Here is a 24,185-nt window from a genome sequence, read left to right on the forward strand (position 1 = left end):
CCATGTAATTGACATTTTAAAGGGACAACAACTTTCTGTGACAATCTTCGCTGTTTTATCTGGATAGTGTATTTTATGGATCAAATAGAGCACTATTTGCTCACAAGCTGCAGTCTAAACCCTGTGATTAGCAGTGGTCTGGTAGGTTCGACTGGCCTTTTCAGGTCTTTACTGGCTTTAGTTGCTAGTACATGTCATTCTGGGGCCTGGACTTGAGGATAATTCCCTGGAGTGCCTGAAGCAGTATCACACAAGTCATACTCAATAGGAGAAGGTAACAGGGGCTGGAAAGATGGCTCAGCAGGAAAATGTGACTGCAACAAGACTGATAACTTGGGTTCAACCCCTGGACCCACATGGCAGAAGGGGAAAAGTGAGCCCTGAAAGTTGTTGTTTGACTGCACAAGTGTGTATGTGCACTTGAACACACACACGCACATATACGTATACACAAAAAATAAATAAACAAGTAAATATCATTTTAAAAAGTTTAATGAGAATAAGAACAATCTTCCAGAACTAACTATAATGTATAAATAGGCTAAATATGTTATAACTTTAATAAAACAAAATGAAAATAGCCCATCTTCATGTAGAATTTACTATGTGTCAGACACTTTTATAGACTAAGCTATATTAATTCATCAACACTACTAATAACCCCATAAGGTAGCTCTTGTTATAGACTACCTCCTCTGTATGTTTTGATTCAAATCCTGCACTATAATGTAAATTGTATCAGGAGGTAATTTGGCTAATTCAAAATAACAGTTTTTATATATGAAATTAATTGTTTCAAAGAAGAAACCCCGAAGAGCTTTCTTACTCCTCTACCATTTAGGGATGCCACAAGAGTAAGGCTGTCCATGCATCTCACCATATACCAAATCTGATGGCACCTTGACTAAGGAGTTCCCAGGTTCCAAACTGAAAAATAAACATTTGTTATTTCATCCACCGAATACTATTGTGATAGCAGCCCTCATAGACTAAGTCAGTGCTGTTGTCTCTACTCTGTAGACAGAAATGTAAAGGTAGAGGATGGTCAGATGGCAGTGTCTAAGTTCAGACTGTTTGCTCTAGAGTCTTATTTTGATATCTCATGTTTGGTTGTACTATGCTGCTGTGGGATGTTCTGTATGGCAAATGTGTTGCTCTGATTGGTCAATAAATAAATCACTGATTGGCCATTGGCTAGGCAGGAAGTATAGGCGGGACAAGGAGGAGAATAAAGCTGGGAAGTGGAAGGCTGAGTCAGAGAGACACTGCCAGCCGCCACGATGAGAAACAGCATGTGAAGATGCCAGTAAGCCACGAGCCATGTGGCAAGGTATAGATTTATAGAAATGGATTAATTTAAGATATAAGAACAGTCAGCAAGAAGCCTGCCACGGTCATACAGTTTGTAACCAATATAAGTCTCTGTGTTTACTTGGTTGGGTCTGAGCGGCTGTGGGACTGGCAGGTGAGAGAGATTTGTCCTGACTGTGGGCCAGGCAGGAAAGCACTAGAATGGAGGTGTCAAAAGGCAGACGCTAAAAAGTCATACTTGTGAAGAAATTGTGAGTTTCCATGTATTGTCTATTGAAAAGTAAGATGATGTCACTACATACTGTCCAGTAATTCCCCTTCAGAGTATTTATTTAAAATAAGAAAAAAAAAACATGTATCAACCAAAATGACTTATATATAGATTGTCAAAGCAGCAATATTGCAAATATCTAAAAACTGGAGACAATTCAGATCCCTACCAACAGGATAAGTGGATAAACAAAGTAAAATACATGCACAGCATGGAATGCTATTCTGTGGTGCAGGAGCTGGCACTGTAATAACACAGACTGTTTGAACATGTATAAAAAATGAGTGAAGGCAAACAAACACAAAGGACCTGTTGGATATATGAAATGTAGGTCATTTTTGTTTTATAAAACAGAAATTATTATTATAAGTGTCAAGTCTGTCAACACAGAATACAAGTCATTAGCAAGGTGGTAGAGAACACCTCCCAGAAGGCACAAGGTCATTTCACATGATAAGTTTTTAGTAACTGTTGCACAGCTCTCAAAACTTCTTAAAGATCCTTGGCCTACAAATTCATCACATGTAAACTTCATGCCAGTGATAGCACAGTAATGTTTGTCAAAAAATAGGACAGCTTAATGTACAAATAGATATCACTTAATGCTAAAGGTTTGAAATTTGAATTGAGAGTTATTCATGTTAGTAAAATTTCTGAAAGGTGATCCATTATGATGTCATAAAACTTTAATACCAGCATTCAAAATGCAGGGGCAGGTTGATCTCTAAGAGTTCTAGAATTGCCTAGTTTTTGTTTTGTTTTTGGTTTTGTTTGTCTTTTTATGTCTTGGTGGAAAATTATGAGTCCTTAATTTAAGAACACATTGATTTTTTTTCATTACCTCAAATGGAATAAATTAATTACTTAGATACTTTCAAAATGTAAAAACAAATACATTTAAATACGTCTGCATATTTAGCATATTCTTGGTAAAGGTAAACTTAGATTTCCTGTGTATTCAGTTGTTATAATGAGAATGTTTTCTCACAAGTACTGATCACAGTTTTTACAAATTCTCATGATTGAAGCAAGTGTTTTTACTCCCAAATTATATATGGTTCAGGAAAAGCTAAGTAGATTGTTCAGACATTGTCCTCAATATATCAACAAATAATGCTTGTTGAGAAATCCAGGTGTGAGCCTCCTGATATCAAAGTGTTAAGTATCAATGTGGTAGTCATAATCTGGGTTCATTCACGCAAGTTATTGAATGTGACAGGTATGAGGCAAAGTAAAGTGAGGTGACCCAAATTCAGAAAGATTAAAACTGCATTTCTCTCTCACATGCAGATCGTTTGTACACACACACACATACACACACACACACACACACACACACACACACACACACATTGTTTAGGGAACATGTAGCACATAAATACGTTTAAAACTTAGAAAAACTAGAAGAGAGCAAGAGAGGGCCGAACATGAAAATGGACGATTAGAAAAGATGGAGGTAGGCATATGGTCACATGACACTTGAAAGAAGTAAAGAGATGGGGGAGGGCACAGTTAGATGAAAATGTACTTTATTGTATACATTTGCTAAATAAATGTTCTTTAAAAAACAAATCAACAAAATCTACAAGAGCAATGTCAGATAGTAAGAGCTATTACAGAGAAAATTTAAATTAGACAACATGATAATAGTGACTGAGTTGCTAGCTTGTTTGGTAGGGGAAGTCCTCATAGGTGTCCATTGAAATGAGAACTGAATGAGATGATTCACTCCTCTCAGTGACGATATGAAGAAGAACATTGCAGATAGACAAGGTAAGGCTCCTAAGACAAAAATAAACTTGATGTCCTCAAAGAAGGTCCATGAGGGAGGATCAGATCACCCAGTGCTTGTAGAAGATGTTCCAAATTTCTAAATGTGGTGAGACATTGATGGACTCCATCAGTGGTCTGAACCAGTTAGTACTTTAAAATAACAATGCGAGCTGCTGCTTATATCAGTAATTTCATGGAAGCCTAAGGATGGAAAAAGGAAGCTGTGGCAATAGTCCAGGTGAGAGATGGCAATCGATTAGAGCAGTGACAAGCAGATCCATATGACATAGTTGAAGTACTCCAAAGCTTGCTGAACACCAGGTGTTTATAGACAAGAAAATAAAGGAATAAAGCATGAGTTGTAGGGTTTGAACTAATAGAATTGTAGGCTGCCAGGAGCAGGAAATCTTGGAATGCTCTCTAGCGACAGACAAGGCAGGGTTTCTATTGCTCTGATAAAACATGACCAAAAGCAACATTAGAGAGAAGGGTTTGTATCATATGATAGCCCACAGTCCAAGAAGTCAAGGTGGGAAGCCAAGGCAGGAGCCTGGAGTAGGAACTGATACAGAGGCCATGGAGGAAGTGTGCTCACTGGCTTGCTCTTCATAGCTTGTTCAGCCTGCTTTCTTGTTTTGCTTAGGGATGACACTGCCCCTAAAGAGCTGGGTCCACCCATGTTAATCTCTCATACTGAAAATAGACTACAGACTTGCCTATAGGCACATCTTATGGGGGCAATTCCTTAATTGAGAGTCCCTCTACCCAAATAACTCTAATTTGTATCATGCTGTCAAAATATGAGCCAGCACAGTCATGACAGAAAGATACAGTACTTGATGAAGATACTGGATAGGCAGCTGCATCTGCTTTCTTTGGTACTTTGGAGACATGTTTTTACCCAGCCTGAAACTACATGCATAACTTAGTGCTGATAAATGAGTGCATGTCTTACCCCTAAGATAAGGTATATTGCATTTTTGTATCTTAGGACATGTCACAGAGGTTAGAATAACATATGTGGATACATGTATTTGGATAAGTGCTAAAAGAAAAGAATGGTTGTCTAGTTCTCTATATTTATATAAGTAGATGTTCAAGTGTGGACAGTAAGTGACCACATATTGAATAATCCACAGGTCATTGTCAGTAATCTCTAGTGTATGGCCATCCTAGTCACTATTTTGGGCCAGGTTTACAGTATCAGGTATGAGTTCTTGCCTGTGGAATAGCTCCTAACTACTATCAGAAAACTGTTGTTTACCCCATAACACACATGCCTATAATATACCAATCAATGGGTTATCAGAGATTGTCTTGAAGCTTTAGAAGATTATGACTGTTTGAGGAAAAGGTTAGAAGAAATCGAATACATAAATAAATAAAAAATCTAGAAAATATTTCCTTCCAAAGAGAGGTAAGTCTGTTCACGACCCTTACTAAATATACTAATTAATTCCTGTGCTTTCCTGCTGTGTTTAGCTACTCAGATTGCCCACACATTGAGTGAGTGTGAGTGTGGGGGGGTGCGGGTGGGGGGGTGTCAATAGAGAGAGGAGAGAAATTAACTTGTTGGAATTTTCAAACCAGAGTCTCATGCTGAAAACATGAATGCCCCTAGTTAAATACTTTTCTTACTGTATTATGCCCCACATAATCATAGGAAAGAGCCATGCTTACTATTGACTTCTTTTTTTTTTTAAGGTGAGAGAGCTAAACCAGGAGGACATATTAATACTTCTTGGAATTAAAACTGAGAGCATGCAAATATAAACCTCTATTATCCTCAAATCAATTATTCTGTGTTTGTAAGACAAAAGAAGATAATGTGTCTAAGGATCAAAATATCAAACCAATGTTTCAGATAGCTGGTTTAATCCCACAGTGATAGACATGTCAGATATTATAATATTTAACATATTTCTTCATGTGGAAAATGATAGGATTTCAGATGTCAGGCTTTACGGGCATGAATTGTAATCTCATTACTGCCTTCCCTAAATCAATCACTACACCATGGATATTAACTCCATCCAAATCACACTAGATGTGGGAATGTCACCTATGATGTGAGAGAAAAGTTCTGTGGCTTTTCTCATTACTGGACCAAAAGCAATGATACAAGAGAAAACAATCAATTAAATCACTAGTGAATTCATTATGACCAAATACACTGCATATTGCAAGTTCATGGATCTACACAGCAAAAGGAAGAGGAACTTTGCTGTGGGATGTCATTCTGTATGCTATGAATATGTGTTGCTCTGATTGTTTGATAAATAAAATGCTGATTGGCCAGTAGCCAGGCAGGAAGTATAGGTGGGGCAAGCATAGAGGAGAATTCTGGGAAGAGGAAGGCTGAGTCAGGACTCACTAGCCAGACACACAGGAAGCAAGATGGAAAGGCAGAACTGAGAAAAGGTACAAAGCCACTAAACATAGATAACAATTAACAAGCTAGTCAGTAATAAGCCTGAGCTAATGGCCAAGCAGTTATAATTAATATAAGCTTCTGAGTGATTATTTTATAAGTAGGTCACAGGACTGAAGGCACCTGGTGGGACCAAAGAAACCTTCTGGCTACATTTGATGCCCTAATTCATGTTTAATAATTGACTTAAAGTCTGTAGTATAGTAATTGATTGATGGAATGATGATGGCTTATTTAGTTCATATTTTTGAAGCATGAAAATTGGTACTCAGTCCTTCCCCAGTATCAAAATTCTCTAAGGTATTTAGTTTTGTGTAATTAAGTAGTTTAAAACATACACATCATCATTTTACTCCTAGGTCTCTATGGAGTAACTTATCTTAGAATTTAGTTTGAAGGCATTAAGGCACAAAATTCCCTATGTAGACAGGTGTCTTTCTTTCTGAATCAGGCACACTGTCTTAAGTACATACCTACAATGCCTTCCTGATAACTAGCGCTTCCTAATTCTTATCTCAGTTGGGTCTCTCGACAGTTCTGTGCAGAAGGTGCATCTCCACAGACAGAAAGCAAGCAGCCTAACCCCAGGATACTGCAGTCATAGGATATGCTCAATAATAGGGTGTGGAAACAAACCAGTGTTAGTGCATGAATTAGTATTTCTTGAGTGAAAGAATAGTGGAATGGGTGGGAAATTGAGAAGTAAAAAAAAAAAAAGGTTTTTTTTCTTTAATGAAATAGTGAGTTTAAGAATTTGTCTCATGGTCAGAGTGCAAAATAAGGCTTTAAATATCAATGGCTGCATATCTAGCAAAAGCAGAGACAAAACCCTTGCTGCATAAATGAGGTGGTTTTAAGGCATGAATTAGAGAAGAGCAGAGCATTTTGAATGTCAATATTTACCCAAATGTACAGAATAATAAATTTGATCGGCTACCTTAGATTCCTTGAAATAAATTGATAAAATAATGAATTTATTTAAAGCAAGAACTTGAAATTATTAAAGATAAAGTGCTATTTAAAAATAAAGCATGGTTCTTGATCATAAGACAAAACTGGACTGCCTTGGATATGTGTATGATACAGAGTCCCAAATATTAGAGAATCCAGATGCAAAAGAGTATAGTAAAGTTTTCTGTAGCCTCTATGGCTCCATTTTGTCTACAGCAGTATATTTTATCTCCACTAAATTATACAACCATATAGCAAATGTAAATATGTCATCATATGAATGTCTTAACATAAGTACATATATGCACACATATGTACTAACTGTGTGGAGGTTAGTAGTTTAGAATACTACATATGTTGGATTTGATACTATGAGTTAGTTCAGCAACTGCTAATATTATCTTCAGCGAATTCTGAGGTACAAATTCCTTTCAGTTATCCTTAAAGGAAATAAAATCTAGTAACAATTGCTCTCATAATTTGTGTCTCCAGACTGGGAACACTAAATGACAAAAACTTTCTCCAGGGTAGAGCTGTTGTTAGTAGAAGTTTGACTATCAGCAAGATGTGGAAGAAGTGGAATTGATTCTTACATTTGGAATGATGTCAGTGGATTCAAACAACAATTAAGGAGTAAGACAAATAAATTAAAATTTATGAGTTACCATGAAGAATATAGAAGCTAAAAATAATTCAATTCAAAAGAAAAGTATTCAGTGTGGGTTTCTGTGGATTCTGATGTAGTTGTTGAACTTGGTGGAGATATACTTTTACTATGCATAATGAGAAAATGTTTTTCATTTACTAACACTATCTTGATATCATTTTATTGTAAAGGCATGTTTATTTTTATTTTAAACATATAAATGATTTGTCTGTATGTATGTATGTGTATTACAGGCATACGGTGTCTATGGAGTCCAGAAAAGAATGTTGGATCCACAGAAAATGGACTTAGAGATGGTTGTAGGGCACCATGTGGGTTGTGGGGAAAGAATCCAGGTTCTCTGCAAGAGGAGCAAGTGCTACTACCACTGATCCATCTCTCCAGCCCCTATTTTAATGTCTTTATTTTCCTTTAGTGGTCAACATTCTATGTGGTGTTTTAGTAAATGACATGACAAATCAAGTCTCCACAGTTGTGCTGACTGTATTGAAAAGGAGTCTTTTTCAGACTTTAGTCATATGATAGCTATTGTTTGGATGTGTGGTTTCCTTTTCTTACTCTACTTTCATTGTGAGAGGAGCTGAGCATGCACAGTGGTCCAGGCAGAACCACTCGCCACCACCTGTCACTGAAGAGTGATGGAAGATAAATGTGGTAAAAAGGTGCTACACTAAAATCTGACCCAGGAAAATGAGAAATTCTTTTACTAGAAATTTCTGCTGCCTATGGAGCAAATTGATCAAGCTTCCAGAAACTGCAGCCACAGCCATGACCAGCAAATGCTGTTCCCAGGAGCCTGTTGGTTTATGAACTCTGGGGCTGCTGTACTCTTTTTAGAACTGTATTTATGTCCATAGGGAGTCAGAGCCATCAACAGTCCTGTCTTTGAAGATGCGAAAGAGCAATCACCATTCTTCAGCTCCACATGTTGAGCTGGACTTGCCCCATTTACCTCTAGACTCACATGAAAGGCTAGAGGCACTGTGCCTCTATATGATTCTTTTATTATTATTATTTCTTCGTTCAGGCTATTATTGAGATCTGAATCCAGGAGGAGCTCAATTTATAAAGGAAAGATACAAGGAGAGGGCCAGGGGAGGCTTCCCCTGCAGAGCACAGCCCTTTGAGTAATCAATCCAGACCATCCTCAGTTCAATCACCTCACCACCAAAGTACAGTAGAGATCAGCCCTGTAGGCACTTCTGAGTGGTAGTTGAATTGGTAACCTGTTACCTACCAGTCATGCCTCAGAGAACTGATAGTTATTCTAATTGGCCAAATGTGGTTTGGATCTCAGTAAGATATATTTTAAAAACACTTTATTCTCTTCACCCTCACTTTAGTTGAACTTGTATTAAAAAATTAATTAGACAAAGAATAGCTACAGACTGACATTGAAAAGATGAATTTGCAAGCTCAAAAAAGTCCTTTCTTGATTGGGCAGGAGGGAATTCAGGTACTTTGAATTTGTCAGACATGGTATAATTTAAGAGGTTAAGTAAGAAGATAAACCAAGTGGAAAAAAAAAACAGGATAAGTCACTCATATACTGTCAGGATGTATTAATGAGTCATGATTTAAAAAGAAAAACTTTAAAAATATTTAATAAGCAGAACTGCTTTTCCATTAGACTTTATCCTGAGTTGAACCTTTGGAAAGCCACATCTGTGAGGCTATCTGTTGTTCTTTCTCCTCCAATCCAATTTGCTGTGGTCAGAACATAGAAAAGTGAGCTCAAAGCCAGATTTCTTAATAGAGTGACATTTGGACAACTATTTTACTTAGTGATCCAGTGCAGTTTCATAGCAAAGCTGAAATAAGCCTTCTCCTTTGGGGGGAAACAAGATGGTATTCTGCTGAATGCTAGAATTTTATCACTTGGGGAGGGCTGCTTGAGAGACCTAAGAATATAAAAGCATTTGAGATCTCAGAAGGAGTTTAAATCAATGCACTACCACAGTTACTGAGCAGATGAAAGAGCCTGCTGTCTCAATTGCCAGGAATCTACTTAGAAACTCTCACTTTGATTTCTTCACATCGTCTGCTACATTACTGCTAAATGCAATATAGGGGGACATCATGACTTTGATGTTGTACAGCTCCAACAAATGGAAACTAACACTATAGAACAAGGAAGAGTTCTAGTTTTATGTGAATATACAAATACATCTCGATCCAGCTCACTAAATAATATGTATCTCCAGGGGCTGTCTTTTTACCTCTATTTTCATAAAATTATAATTTGGTGTTTTTATTCATGAATTCTAGTAAGCAATGTCGTGTTTATGTAGTACCAGAAGCTCACAGGGTGATATTGTTATTCAGATTATTACTTCAACAATATATATTATTCACCATTTTTAAAAGTATATTTATCAGTAATGGTCAGACCTCAACTCTGAGTGAGGAATTACTAATTATATGCTACTGGAAAATGTGATGTTATTAATCTGTGGGCAGGGAAAGGTGGGATTGAATGTTTTGTTGTGCTACCTCCCTAGCACAACAAAGGTCTGTTTTGAGTTTCAGCAGTAAATATCGAAGTGGGTCATACGAATACAGAGATTTTTAAAAGATAAATACCCATGGGTTTATGCCATTATTTATCAACGTGTTTGGAATCATTTTGCAATAAGATCTTTCTGATGAAAAGTATTAATAAGCACTTTTCTGCATATGCAAGGCCTCTGCCACATTAAAGAGAAGTTTTGCTTAAATAAGGATCCACAGAATATCTACAGAAATCAGGAATTCCGAGTCCTCCCTTTTTTCTACCGATCTTGTGATTTTGGGTTGTTCACTGTTTAGTTTGGGTTTCGTCACTTATAAACAGAACATCACACTTCCCAGTTATTTTAGTTACTTTTCTATTGCTGCAATAAGACACTATGACCACAGCAGCCCATAGAAGAGTTTATTTGGTGCTTGCAATTTCAGAAGGCTACAGTCTATGACCATCTTGGCAGGGAGCATGGCAGCAGGCAGGTGGGCATGGTGCTAGAGTAATCCCATCTTCAGACACAACCAGGAGACAGAGAAAGCTAACTCAAATGGCCTGAGTCTTTTGAAAGCTCAGAGCCCACCCCTGCCCCTAGTGATACACTTCCTCCAACAAGGCCACACCTCCTAATCCTTCCCAAATAGTTCTACCAACTGAGGACTGAGTATATGATCCCATGGGGGTCATTCTCATCCAAGCACCACATCATTCTCTGATATGTAGACAGCAAAGGTAGTGCCACAGTTTTGGACAGGGTGGGAGCCAGCCCTGCCCTGATGAGCTGTATGACCAGGGACAGAGCTTTAACCTTTCTGCACTCTGAATCTAGACAATATGGAAGCTAAATGTGCAAAAGGAAAACAAAAAAATTCATTTCCTTTCATATTATTTTGAGCATATTTTGGAAAATAAATCATAACCTAAATATTTCTGATTTATGAACATCATATCTAGAAACTAAAATGCTCATTAAAATATTTCAGATGTTTGACATCATTTAAACAGTTTAACCTTTTATCAGAATAGATTAGTAAAGATGGATTGTTTTGTTCCCGAGGATTCTTTAAACTTGACTAGATAGGGGCCCAGAGAGATTGCTCAGTAGTTAATATACTCATATGGCAGAGGAACCAAGTTAAGTTTCCACCACTCACATAAGGCAATTCATTAATACTTGTAACTACATTTCTGGGGGCTCAGACACTATCTTCTCACCTCTTCAACATTTGCATACACATGTACATATCAAGAAAAGGCATACACATAATTAAATTTCTTAAAATCTGTTTAAAACATGATTGGTTGATACTTTCCAATCCATATTTCATGGGTGGATAGTGTTCATGAGAAGATATTGGAATCCTTGGTAGCTCTATAACAGTCTGTGGATGGGAACATGAGGACCATTGTTGCATTTGCATCCTTATCCCTGGGTGGTAGTTTGTCTGCTTGTGCGATAAGAAATAAAAAGAGGATAATTATGGTCATACATTTATCTGAGTTATATCTCACAGATCAAGATCTTCATTTTAGAACTATAGCACATTTCAAACTCTCATTTGAAAAAACATGCTACTGTCTTACACCAAACTCAAGCAGGTCTCAGGGTGCTTGGATTTTACAAACTGTTTCTTTGCCAGATTACTTATTTGGGATTATAGTCTGGAATTAGATTTGATAGCATCTTAATAAATTATCTTGAATACTTAAAAGGAAACTGGGGATTTGGAATAAGCAAGGATTTTTTTTTCACTTGATCATTGCTAGGTACTTTAAATTCTACTCTCCTGAAGGTGCATCAGTGCAGTCTAGTACCATCTGTCAGTCTGACCTTCAGTTTCCACACATACCACTAAGAGCCAAGTAAATGTTCACAGCAAGAATTCATCTACTTGTCTCAGACTGGAAAGGGGTGGGGTGACTCTCACTGGGGGTGAATGATATAACCCCCAGTGAGAACTGTGTCCCACACATAGATAATTGACCAACACCAAAGCTTTTATTTTTTTACTTAATGGAAGTAAAAACAATGGTCACAACCTTCTTCTATGACATTGAACCAAACATTTTTAAATTTAAAATTGCATCCTGTCTAATCCACACCTAGGTTATGAAGCAGCAGCTATTATTTTAAACACTTCAGCATATTGCCTTTGGTTTTTTTATGTGCAAAATGTTTAATCTCTACTTTGATGTGAAGAAAGCTAACAAATATGCATCTAAGAATTCGTTGGAACTCAAGTAGTCTATTCTCTTTGTATATATTGCTCTTTTGTTTGATTCTGTTGGTTTGTATCTTGAGACAGGGTCCTGTGTAACCCATGATGGCCTTAAAACTCCCTGTGTCAGAGACTGGCTGGCCTTGAACCATTGATTCTTTTATTTCCCCTTCACAAGTGTTAGAATTACAGATATGTGCCACACACCTGCCTTATTTGTATATGTTTCTCACCATTTAACTTAATATGTAATAAAAGTAGATCTCACTTTAAGAAGTGATACTTCAAATCTAATCTCTTACCATTTTTAAGGAAAGACTATTGCCTCATCCTCTGCCTAGATGAGGTTTATTCTGACTACTGGAAGAAATGGAGCAGGGAAAGGAGCTTTTTAAGATATAAATCTCCGTCAATGCATAATTTACTATTAATTTAATTTCACAAAATGAGGAATTGTGGGAAAGGAATAGGCCCTTAAACTCTCTGTCACTTCCCTGGTATTTGTAAATTGCTTTTTCACAGACGGGTCTTTGATAAAGCATGTCTTCACTCAGTGTAAAATCTAGGGCACCATGTCAAACCCCCAGAGAAAGCTATTGATGCAGAGAAAGCTTTATGACATACCTTAAACCACATTACACAGGCAGCTACCACCTGCCTACTTAGGTACCCACATGGGCCTGGTCCCACTGAGGATCTTACAGTCCCTTTTTAAAATAGCTCACTCTAGGGACACTCACACTTATAAAAGTAATGGTGGCACTAATCGTCATCATAATGGTACCTAACACCCTGCTGTGAAGAAAGGTACACCAGCCTTAACCACTAAGAAGCTTCCAATTATACTAAACAAACATGTGAACAGCCATTAATCAAAGCTGCTAAGCAGTTAAAAAATGTCATATAATTTCTTGAGTTCTTATATATTCTGGATATCAGTCCTCTGTCAGATGTGGGGTTGGTGAAGATCTTTTCCCATTCCGTAGGCTGTCGCTTTGCCTTGTTGACCATATCCTTTGCTCTACAAAAGCTTCTCAGTTTCAAGAGGTCCCATTGATTGATTGTTTCTCTCAGTGTCTATGCTACTGGTGTTATATTTAGGAAGTGATCTCCTATGCCAATGCGTTCAAGACTACTTCCTACTTTCTCTTCTAGCAGGTTCAGAGTAGCTGGATTTATGTTGAGGTCCTTGATCCACTTGGACTTAAGTTTTGTGCATGGTGATAGATATGGATCTATTTGCAGCCTTCTACATGTTGATATCCAGTTATGCCAGCACCATTTGTTGAAGATGCTTTCTTTTTTCCATTGTGCACTTTTGGCTTCTTTGTCCAAAATTATATGTTCATAGGTGTGCGGATTAATGTCAGGGTCTTCAATTCGATTCCATTGGTCCACATGTCAGTTTTTATGCCAGTACCAAGCTGTTTTTATTACTGTAGCTCTATAGTAGAGCTTGAAGTCAGGGATCGTGATGCCTCCAGAGGTTGTGTTATTGTACAGGATTCTTTTGGCTATCCTGTGTTTTTTGTTTTTCCATATGAAGTTGAGTATTATTCTTTCCAGGTCTGTGAAGAATTGTATTGGTATTTTGATGGGGATTGCATGAAATCTGTAGATTGCGTATGGTAAGATTGCCATTTTTACTTTGTTAGTCCTGCCTATCCATGAGCATGGGAGATCTTTCCATTTTCTGACATCTTCTTCAATTTCTTTTTTCAGGGACTTAAAGTTCTTGTCATATAGGTCCTTCACTTGCTTGGTTAGTGTTACCCCAAGGTATTTTATGTCATTTGTGGCTATTGTAAAGGGTGATGTATCTCTGATTTCCTTCTCAGCTTCTTTGTCCATTGTATATAGGAGGGCTACTGATTTTTTTGAGTTGATCTTGTATCCTGCTATGTTGCTGAAGGTGTTTATAAGCAGTATCAGTTCCTTGGTGGAATCTTTGGGGTCGCTCAAGTATACTATCACGTCATCTGCAAATAGGGAAAGCTTGACTTCTTCCTTTCCAATTTGTATTCCCTTAATCTCCTTATGTTGTCTTATTGCTCTGGCTAGAACTTCAAGTACTATGTTGAATAAGTATGGGGAGAGCGGACAGCCTTGCCTCGTTCCTGATTTTAGTGGAATTGCTTTGAGTTTCTCTCCATTTAATTTGATGTTGGCTGTTGGCTTACTGTAAATTGCCTTTATTATGTTTAGGTATGTTCCCTGTATTCCTGATCACTCCAAGACTTTTATCATGAAGGGGTGTTGGATTTTGTCAAATGCCTTTTCTGCATCTAGTGAGATGATCATGTGGTTTTTTTTCTTTGAGTTTGTTTATATGGTATAGTACATTGACAGACTTTCATATGTTGAACCACCCTTGCATCCCTGGAATGAAGCCTACTTGATCATGGTGGATAATTGTTTTGATGTGTTCTTGGAGTCTGTTTGCCAGTATTTTATTGAGTATTTTTGCATCAATGTTCATGAGGGAGATCAGTCTGTAGAAATTAGACATCAAAATGCCCAACAGTCCAATTAAGAAATGGGCTATAGAACTAAACAGAGAATTCTCAACAGAGGAAACTCAAATGGCTGAAAGACATTTAAGGAATTGCTCAACATTCCTAATCATCAGGGAAATGCAAATCAAAACAACTCCGAGATACCACCTTATGCCTGTCAGAATGGCTAAGATCAAAAACACTGAAGACACCTTATGCTGGAGAGGATGTGGAGCTAGGGGAACTCTCCTCCACTGCTGGTGGGAATGCAAGCTTGTATAACCACTTTGGAAATCAATATGGTGCTTTCTTAGAAAATTGGGAATCCATCTCCCCCAAAATCCAGCTATACCACTCTTGGGCATATACCCAAGGAATGCTCAACCACACCATAAGAGCACTTGTTCAGCTATGTTCATATCAGCATTGTTTGTAATAGCCAGAACCTGGAATCAACCTGGATGCCCTTCAACTGAAGAATGGATAAACAGAATGTGGTACATATACACAATGGAATACTACTCAGCAGAGAAAAACAATGACATCATGAGGTTTGCAGACAAATGGATGGATCTAGAAAAAATCATCCTGAGTGAGGTAACCCAGACTCAGAAAGACAAACATGGTATGTACTCACTCATAGGAGGATACTAGATGTGGAACAAGGATGACTGGACTGCTACTCACATCACCAGGGAGGCTACCTGGAAAACAGGACCCCAAGAAAGACACGGGGTCACCCAATGACAGAGAAATGGAAGAGATCTACATGAACAGCCTGGACATGAGTGGGGGTAATGAAGGGCGAGGGTCAAGGGAAAGAGAGCTTGGGGGAGCAGGAGATCCCAGCTGGATCAACAACAGAGAGGGAGAACAAGGAATAGGAGACCGTGGTAAATGAAGACCACATGAGAATAGGAAGAAGCAAAGTGCTAGAGAGGCCCATAGAAATCCACAAAGATAACCCCACAACAGACTGCTGGCAATGGTCGAGATACAGCCCGAACTGACCTACTCTGGTGATGGGATGGCCAAACACCCCAATTGTCGTGCTAGAAACCCCATCCAACTACTGAGGGATCTGGATGCAGAGATCCATGGCTAGGCCCCGGGTGGATCTCTGGGAGTCCAATTAGCGAGAATGAGGCGGGTTTATATGAACGAGAATTGTTGAGACCATGGTTGGATAAAGCACAGGGACAAATAGCCAAACGAATGGAAACACATGAACTATGAACCAATGACTGAGGGGTCCCCAACTGGATCAGGCCCTGTGAATGGGTGAGACAGTTGATTGGCTTGATCTGTTTGGGAGGCATCCAGGCAGTGGGACCGGGTCCTGTGCTCACTGCATGAGTTGGCTGTTTGAAACCTGGGGCCTATGCAGGATTGCTTGGCTCGGCCTGGGAGGAGGGGACTGGACCTACCTGGACTGAGTCTACCAGGTTGGTCTCAGTCTGCAGGGAAGGCTTTGCCCTGCAGGAGGTGGGAATGGGGGGGGGTTGGGCTGGGGGAAAGGTGAGGGGGGTGGGAGGGGGGAGAACAAGGGAATCCGTGGCTGATATGTAGAACTGAATTGTATTGCAAAATTAAAAAAAAAATGTCATATAAAACACACCCATTTAGGCACATCAGCTATACATTGGTGTTTTAATCATTTGCCCTCCCTGGAGTGTAAATTTGGCACCTTGCTGAGCACTTCCAGTTTCTGAGGTCACATTCTACAGTGGAAACCCAGTTCCTAATGATAAATCCTAAAATTTATTTTCTCATAGTATTATGTAATCAGAAAATTATTCTTGTCTCTTTAGTCACAGTTACTTATAAATAATATTTCTTTTAAGGGCTGTGAAGATGTTAATATAATTAATAGAGAAAAATAGAAAAATATTATTGTTGAGAAGAGATATGTTTTGCAGACAGTATTTTAGATGTAGATGATATTGACCTTTACTAGTACTCCAAACTAGTCCAAGTATGGTCAAACAGCATCCTAGAAACCTGCCACCAATGCCCTAATTCCAGTATCCCACTAAGAACCTACGATGTTTATTTTCATGAGATCTACAGATGGGCTCATGTGTATTCAGTTTTTTTTTAAATACACCAAATTTTGGTCATGCCAAGCAAATGCCTACTACTGAGCTTTAGCCCAAACCTAAAAATTTCAAAGAAAATATCAATGTGCAAAATTCCTAGTATCAGAAAATCCCTCAGGAAAAACAGTACATTCAATCCTATTGTACAATAAAAATGAAATAGATCAATTAAGAAATGAAGATGCATAGTGTGAATACTGCCATACGTATGTGTGTATGTGTAGGTGGACCCTTCCAGCATATACATCTACCTACAGAATCCATTGCTGCCTCTATCACCAACCACCCTATACACTTGCTAGAGTATAATTCCTTTTCCCTCTACAAATTTCAGTTCTCATACTTGGTGTAGCTCCCACTGGTGCAGAACTTTAACATTGTAGAGTATAAAGCACATGGCTCACCATGTTCTTTAATACATCAAAGACACCAATTCTGCACTCTGATTATTCACATCCTGGTTGAGTTTATCCTATACAAATGTTATGCTTCTGGATTAAGAGAATTAATAGCTTTTATATTTTTCTCTCTGAAAAAAAATTTGGAATGACTAGGGTTATGTTTTCCTGTTCATTCATTTGAAGATAGTTCTAGATTTCTTTTAGCAAAGAATTATAAACAACCTACAGAGTATATGACATGATGTAATTTTCAGAAAATCAAATTTCTTATGTGCATGTGCTAAAACTATATAGCAAAAACATATACTATAAAAATATAATCTTAGCTTGATCAAAGAAGATTAAAGAAAGTATTAGTTGCTTTTTACAGCTAAACGAAAAAACAATCACAAGAAAAACTGTGGAGGAAATTCTGAGGCTCTCAAAATTGTTTTGAAAACAAAAACATCATTAATGTTGAGAAAGTTTATTAATGCTATGCCTGAAAAGTAAAATTTTATATTTTCTCCTACCTTATAGGAACAAACCACATTTAAATACTGGAAATTAGGACCTTTGATTTCTGCTTTTTGAGGGGTTTGGTTTGTCATTATTTTCACTCTTGCTATTCAATCTAGAAAACAAATGAAAATATTGATTATTTCTAATCCAGCATCATGGATTTTGTTTTTAAGGTAGCCATATTGGGTTTGAAGATCAAACTTTTCTAAACATGTTTGTCTGAAACAATTTAGGAATGATTATTATTATTACTTTAAAATGGCTTTTCCTCTGTCTCTCTTTATGTGTACCTCACATTTGACTACGTGAGTCCTGTGCAGTCATGAGTCTTATGTGATCATGAGTTCTAAGAAGTCATCAGTCCTGTGTGATGATGAGTGAACTTCCATGCCACATGGACCTTCGGTCTCTAATTTGACCTTCTTAAGATACCATTTCCTGATCTACACAAACATGGTTAAAAAATAAGTCTTCTTGCTAGTGTTATTTTGAGAACTAAATGATATTACTAATTAAAAGCTGTTGACCAGAGAGCCAGGCCTATTTTAAGTCCTTTCATGTTAAATATTATGTTGTTTTTTTGTCTTATCTCACTGTCATTCAGGCCGTCTTAACCAAGTTCATAAAATAGCTTAAAAAATAAAATTCAGAGCAATGAAAACAATATTTCCTAGATCTCTTTTTGCCCTAACAGAAACTAAATGTCCTGTATGTACAGAATGTCCCTATACCTTAAGTTATCAGTCCTCATCCATTCCTTAGCCTCCAGAAAGAAAAAGTAGCTTCTTCCCTATGAATGTGAGCACCTCTAGTCTTGTTTGGATTGCTAAATCTAGGGATCACTTCTCAGCTTTGAGTTTCCTGAGAACTTTCTGCAACACTTGACTTAAGCCCCTCACATCTTTTCTGCTGAGTGTCTTTCGTGACCTACTTCCTTAGCCTTGCTTTTAAGCTTTGGAGTATCCAGAAGAGTCCATGCTTGGCTGCCTTTTACACAGGCATCATGGACTCTCTGACTCTTAGCTAGGTGGATTCTCTCTCCTGTCCTGTTGTGCCCTGTCCTGCCCTGCCTTTGTCCTCCCCTTTCCTCTCCTCTCCTTTCTTCTCCTTTTGTCTCCTCCTGTAAACCTCCCTCTCCTACTCTTTCACTTCTTCCCCATTCTGAATCATCTTATATTTTAATACTTTCTCTATACCAACTTAATAGTATTTCTACTTAGCAAGTAGTACTGCCAGGCATATGCATTATAGTAAAGCTTATTTAGTCAGTAGCCTAGAAGGCTTTAGAAGATTTTGAAATAGACTCTTATTCATTTACCCATTTGGGTGAATTTTAATTCGTATTTGACCTAATTCCTTTCTATCAGCTACCACTGCAGGCACCTTGACAGCCACAACTCACCCCTCATGTCATAGATTCTCCAAGAACTATTTAAACTGATCAGAGATTGAAAATATATGGAAATAATTTCAATTGTGTTGTAAGATATTCTGACAATAAAGTTTGCTTTGAGTCAGAGGGCAGAGCTAACCACTAGTTGACCAAAACAGGTTTTGGAGGACTGAGGACTGATAGAAGATAGGAAGTAATAAGACAGGGCTGAAAGAGGATCTCAGTCTTTTTAGATGGAGGAATGGAAGAGATAGGAGGTCACTGGTGGCTTCTTCATTTCTCTGATCATTCAGGTTCTTATTCCAATATCTGACTCCTGATTTTTTATTGATAAAGAATAACTAGATAAACACTTCTCACCTGGAGGCATGCTTCACAATTGTCCTGGCCATGGATAGACAATTTTCCTCCAAATGAAAAAGACTGAGAACAGTTCACATAGTATTTGAACTATCTTGGGTATAGAAAATCATCTAGAGTTGATTTAAAGTATACTGCAGAAAGAAAATTATTCCCATTTTATATGCACAACTTGAGTATCTGCAGATGTGGGTCTCTACTAGGGTGCGCTAGAACCATGGTCTACACATATTAGTCAACTGTAGTAGGAATTCAACATCTGAAAAAATAAAATAAAAGTGAATTGGACTTTTCTTAGTTTTATTTGGATGATTTACTGGGTGTATTTGATACAGGTTAGGGAGACTGTTGCCTTCCATTTCTTCTTTAACTCTAAGGTAACTTATTTTTATTACATGTGTTCACCCAAAACTTTTCTTAATAATCACTCATTCTATTCACTGAGTACAGAATAAATAGCAAATTATGTGGTGGTTGCTGGAACTAATATAGTGACCCAAATAAATACACTTTTCCTTTGTTGGTCCTGGAGAGATGGCTCAGCTGTTAAGAGCACTGGCCACTCTTCTAAAGGGCCCAGGTTCGATTCCCAGCACCCACATGGCAGCTCACAACTACTATAACTCCAAAATCTGACACCCTCACACAGACATGCATGAAGTCAAAACACCAATGCACATAAAATAAAAACAAAACAATTTTCCTGTGTTAAGCCTCCAAGATGCTCTGGACTCTGCTGCCAAGCATATAATCATACATTAATTATAAATCAAGATAACTACATGTAGAGGAATACCTACCCTTCTCTGGGATCCTGGAACCTCTCTGAAAAGGTAACAATTAAGAAATTGAAGAATGATTGGTTGCTATCTGGATACAAACTGGAAAAGACCTCTAAAGCAGTCAAAACATCATTTTAAAAAAAAAGCCCTAGTCTGTTGCAGGTCACTCTATCTGGACACCCCTTTGGGAAGGAAGTGAGAAGGGGTGGTGTCAATGACACAGACACTGGGAGTCAAGTGAGAAGCAAGCAATGGACTCGTTTAATGTGGATATGGGGCGAACCTATATACCCCCCTCGATTTCCCATTGACAGCTAGAGACTCTCTTAGCTGTGTTGTCTCTTTCTCATTGGCCCTCAGCATTCTGATAGTCGTGTGACACAAATCACCAGGTGCAGCAGTAGACTCCAAGTTGGCTCAGTGGGAAGTAGCTAGCAATCATGCCTATGTACACTACCTAGAACAGGACAGCTGCAGTTTTACCAGGCTAGCTGACTGTGCTCCTCCTATACTAGTCAGTGTTCCCAGCCCACATACAGTCAAGGATAGCTATGGATTACACCCTACGCAGACATAAAACATTAGGAGAATATTTTTGTGTTCAATTTTTGTTTTCTTTTTGTAATTCAACTGTATGTTTCTCAAGCATGGGCTTGTAGAGGAAATCTGTGTGAATGTCAAAAGGTTGACAAATACTAGTGAGGCCACTTTTTCCACTTCAAGGCTTGAGAACAGCTCACTGGTAGTATTTTCAAAAGAAAGGGAAAACAAGAAAACTGAAGTGTCTATGTTATACCAAAATTCAACCATAGGCATCAGTGTTTAACATCTGCATGGAGACATATCTGGTGTGCAGTAACCTGTATATGTTTATAATATATAATTTCCTATGCTTTGCGATGTGTATTCACGCTTGTGAGAATGTCAGCACACAAAGCTAAATGAAGGATTCAACACTTCTAGAGGTTCTTCTGTGTCTCCGTGGTTTCTCCCCACTTGCCTCCCACTCCTATTCTAATCCAGCTATTGCTCTGCTTGCTTACAACAGATCTGGCACATGAACATTTGTTAAATGACTGAAGGTTATGTCTGTCTGAAGAGAGCGATCTTGGTCTGATGTTCTGTCATTCTACCTTCCCTAGGTATGTAGTGCTATTCAAAATCAGGACTTCACTGTGATTGAAGACTACTGCACTGGCCTCAAAGCCCTGCTTTACCTGAAGAGCATTGAAGAATTAGCAGACTGGGATGGGCAGAGTCCAGCTACTATGAGTCATCAGAAAGGGAAACCAGTTCCACGTATTGCTGAGCTCACAGGACAGGTATGTGCTGGTCTCTCTCATATTGACCATGGAGAACTCTGCTGGGGTTCATTTCTCTTTTAGGTCATTTGCTTTGCCACATCTCCCCAAAGGTACCAAAGATGGTGCCTATTTGGTGTTGATTTTTTACAGTAGAATTATTCTGAAACAGGCTTGATTACAGCTATAAAAGAGGTCTCTGAGTTACCTTCTGAATAAACACAAGGTCATACAAAAGAAAAAGATTGAAGTTTGTAGTGTGAAGTGCCTATGAGTTCTTGCTGACTATACTGATGACTAGCGTTCTTTCCAGTGGGGGAGCTGGCGATTTCTTTATTTTTTAACAAGCTCTGGAGATTATAACATTACCTTTCTATTTTCAAGACAATCAAATCACTGGAGTCCTGAATAATCTGATGCCATTTTTTTAAAATTAAAATCTAATCAGTATCTTTTATAACTGCCTCTGCCATGTGGTTAAACCTGGGCTCCAAAGGTTGCAGCCTAACTTTCTCTCTAACTGCTATTTTCTGAGAAATATACACTACATTTACATTTTGTATAATACAGTGATTTGAGCAACTCTTTTCTAAAACAATCTTCAGCATTTTGCCTTTGTGTTTCCTTTGTATTATTCTAAATAGACAACCATTGTCAGAAGATATTTCTTGAGTCCTGAATGAGGGGAGAAAAAAATTATAATTCTTAGTCTTTTCAGCTTGTCACTACATCAATAATTAACTTTAAAAAAGAGAGAGGCGGTATGAAAAGATTCTTTAAGGAAGCATTTAATAATTCACATGAGTTTTAACTTGAAACAGGTCACATGAAAAAGAATGGAAAACAAAAACCCTGGGTGTGCCGCCTTGGATGGTGGTGAGAGGCTCAGCAAGACTGAGGGATAGAACACGTAACTGGGCAGTGTTCTTGAGAAATGTCACTGTCCTTAGCGTAACAGATAACCAAAAATAAAGAATTCTGGAAGAATAATATGTGTGATTGCAAGTTCAGTAATGAGAAAGAGGGAAAGAAATAAAATCTACAAAGTGGGTTCCAGGAAAATATCATGATGAATGACTCCGTGAGTGGCAATCAAACAGAAAGGCTGTGACATTAATATTTATAATATTGTAATTAGAAGACAGTGCCTAAGCAGCATTATTAGTGTAACTAATCATATTATCATAGACTGAGTCTTCAGTATTCAAAGAGTGTTCTTGCCTTTACCAATGATCAGCAATACCCTAAGGTTGTTTATAACTAAAAAATCATAGATGACATTATGCAATTCAGTGTAAAAATATCTCTCTCACGGAAATTGTTTCTGACGTGGTAGTTTATGACCGTCTATAAACTTGGGTGTGTGTCATGTGAACTGAAATGTAAGCAGCTCCTCTGTGCTATGATGTTCTGTCCTTTAAAGGGTATTCACCCTCATCTCTCCATTTCCATATTCAAAGGAATGATGGATCGGGAAGAAGACATCTGTGTTCATGACATAAATGGAAATAGATTTTCTAATAGTTTAGATATAGATTTGGACTTTATTTTGGTAAGCCCAGCCTTCAGCAAAACCATTAGTATGATTTTCAGCATTATCAATTATTAAAAAAAAAAGATTGCCTAATCATTTCTCAAAGATAAAATGAGAAACAAACAGCTGGTCTGGAAATAGACCCTGGGTTCTCTGGTGCAAAGCGATATGACTAATAAAACAGGAGACTTCTGTAGATGTAACCAACCTTCTTATTAAATAAGAAACACAGAACCAATGCAAAGAAGAAAGCCAAGAGGTCAGAACTATGAGCTAAAACCTTACCCTTCCTCCTGCGATGGTCCTACCTCTCCGAACCAGAGCTACCCCTGTGTTAAAGTCTTTATATAGAGTTCCTGTTCTGTCTTCTCATTGGTTGTAAACCCAACCACATGACTGCCTCCTCACGGCCTGTCTGTATAGGTCTCCAGGTTTTCCATGATTGGTATTGATTAAAGGCATGTGTATCCAATAATGGCTATATCCCTGAACACACAGACTTACCCAGCTCTGCCTACCAAGTGCTGAGATTACAAGAGTGCGCCACCACTGCCCTGCTTTCCTATGGCTTGCTAATAGCTCTGACCCCCAGGCAACTTTATTTATTAACATAAAAATAACATTTTAATACAAATAAAATATCACCATATTTCCCCTTTTCTATTTTAATAAAAAGAAAAAAAAGAAAAAGCTTATAACTAACATAAGAAAAACTATATACAAAAGTACAATAACTATATACAATATAAGTTCATTTGTATTTGACAAATTCAGAGAAAATAATTCCATTATCTATTCTATTGTATCTAATTCACTTTCTATCCTAATTAATCTTCAACTATAACTAACTAATCTTCAACTCCCTCAGAGACCCAAGAAGGAAATAATATTAGCTAACAAAAAAATAAAAACGGGATGTATATGCAAGCAACTTCCAAAAAATTGTGAGTTGACAGAAACAGCCAGCTGCCTGGACAATCATCTTAGGTTTCTCTGCAGTGTTGGGGCATCATCTTCAGCCTATAGGCTTAGCGTGTTTGACAGACTCATTTGTGAAGTAGGATGTACACAAGGTCAACAGTTCAACCTCACATTGGGTGAGAGCAGTCCATGTACCAGAAACACCTGAATTCCACTAGTGTCATGTCATGATTCAGGATTTTAAATTCTGGAAATTGTTGATGGTTTTTTAATTC

General features: G+C 37.9%; 1 protein-coding gene across 2 annotated transcripts in view; it reads left to right on the forward strand.

The window, feature by feature from the left end:
- Dpyd (dihydropyrimidine dehydrogenase) overlaps positions 1-24,185 on the forward strand; it is an 849,077-nt gene that overhangs the window by 711,443 nt on the left and 113,449 nt on the right. For both annotated transcript variants that reach the window (XM_052730491.1, XM_052730492.1), the window contains one exon: positions 21,297-21,476. In XM_052730491.1, the coding sequence (XP_052586451.1) occupies positions 21,297-21,476 (180 nt within the window). The remainder of the gene's footprint in view (positions 1-21,296; positions 21,477-24,185) is intronic.

The sequence above is a fragment of the Peromyscus californicus genome, unplaced genomic scaffold (assembly GCF_007827085.1).
Source record: "Peromyscus californicus insignis strain IS unplaced genomic scaffold, ASM782708v3 Scaffold_9__1_contigs__length_137607984, whole genome shotgun sequence".
Taxonomy (NCBI): domain Eukaryota; kingdom Metazoa; phylum Chordata; class Mammalia; order Rodentia; family Cricetidae; genus Peromyscus; species Peromyscus californicus.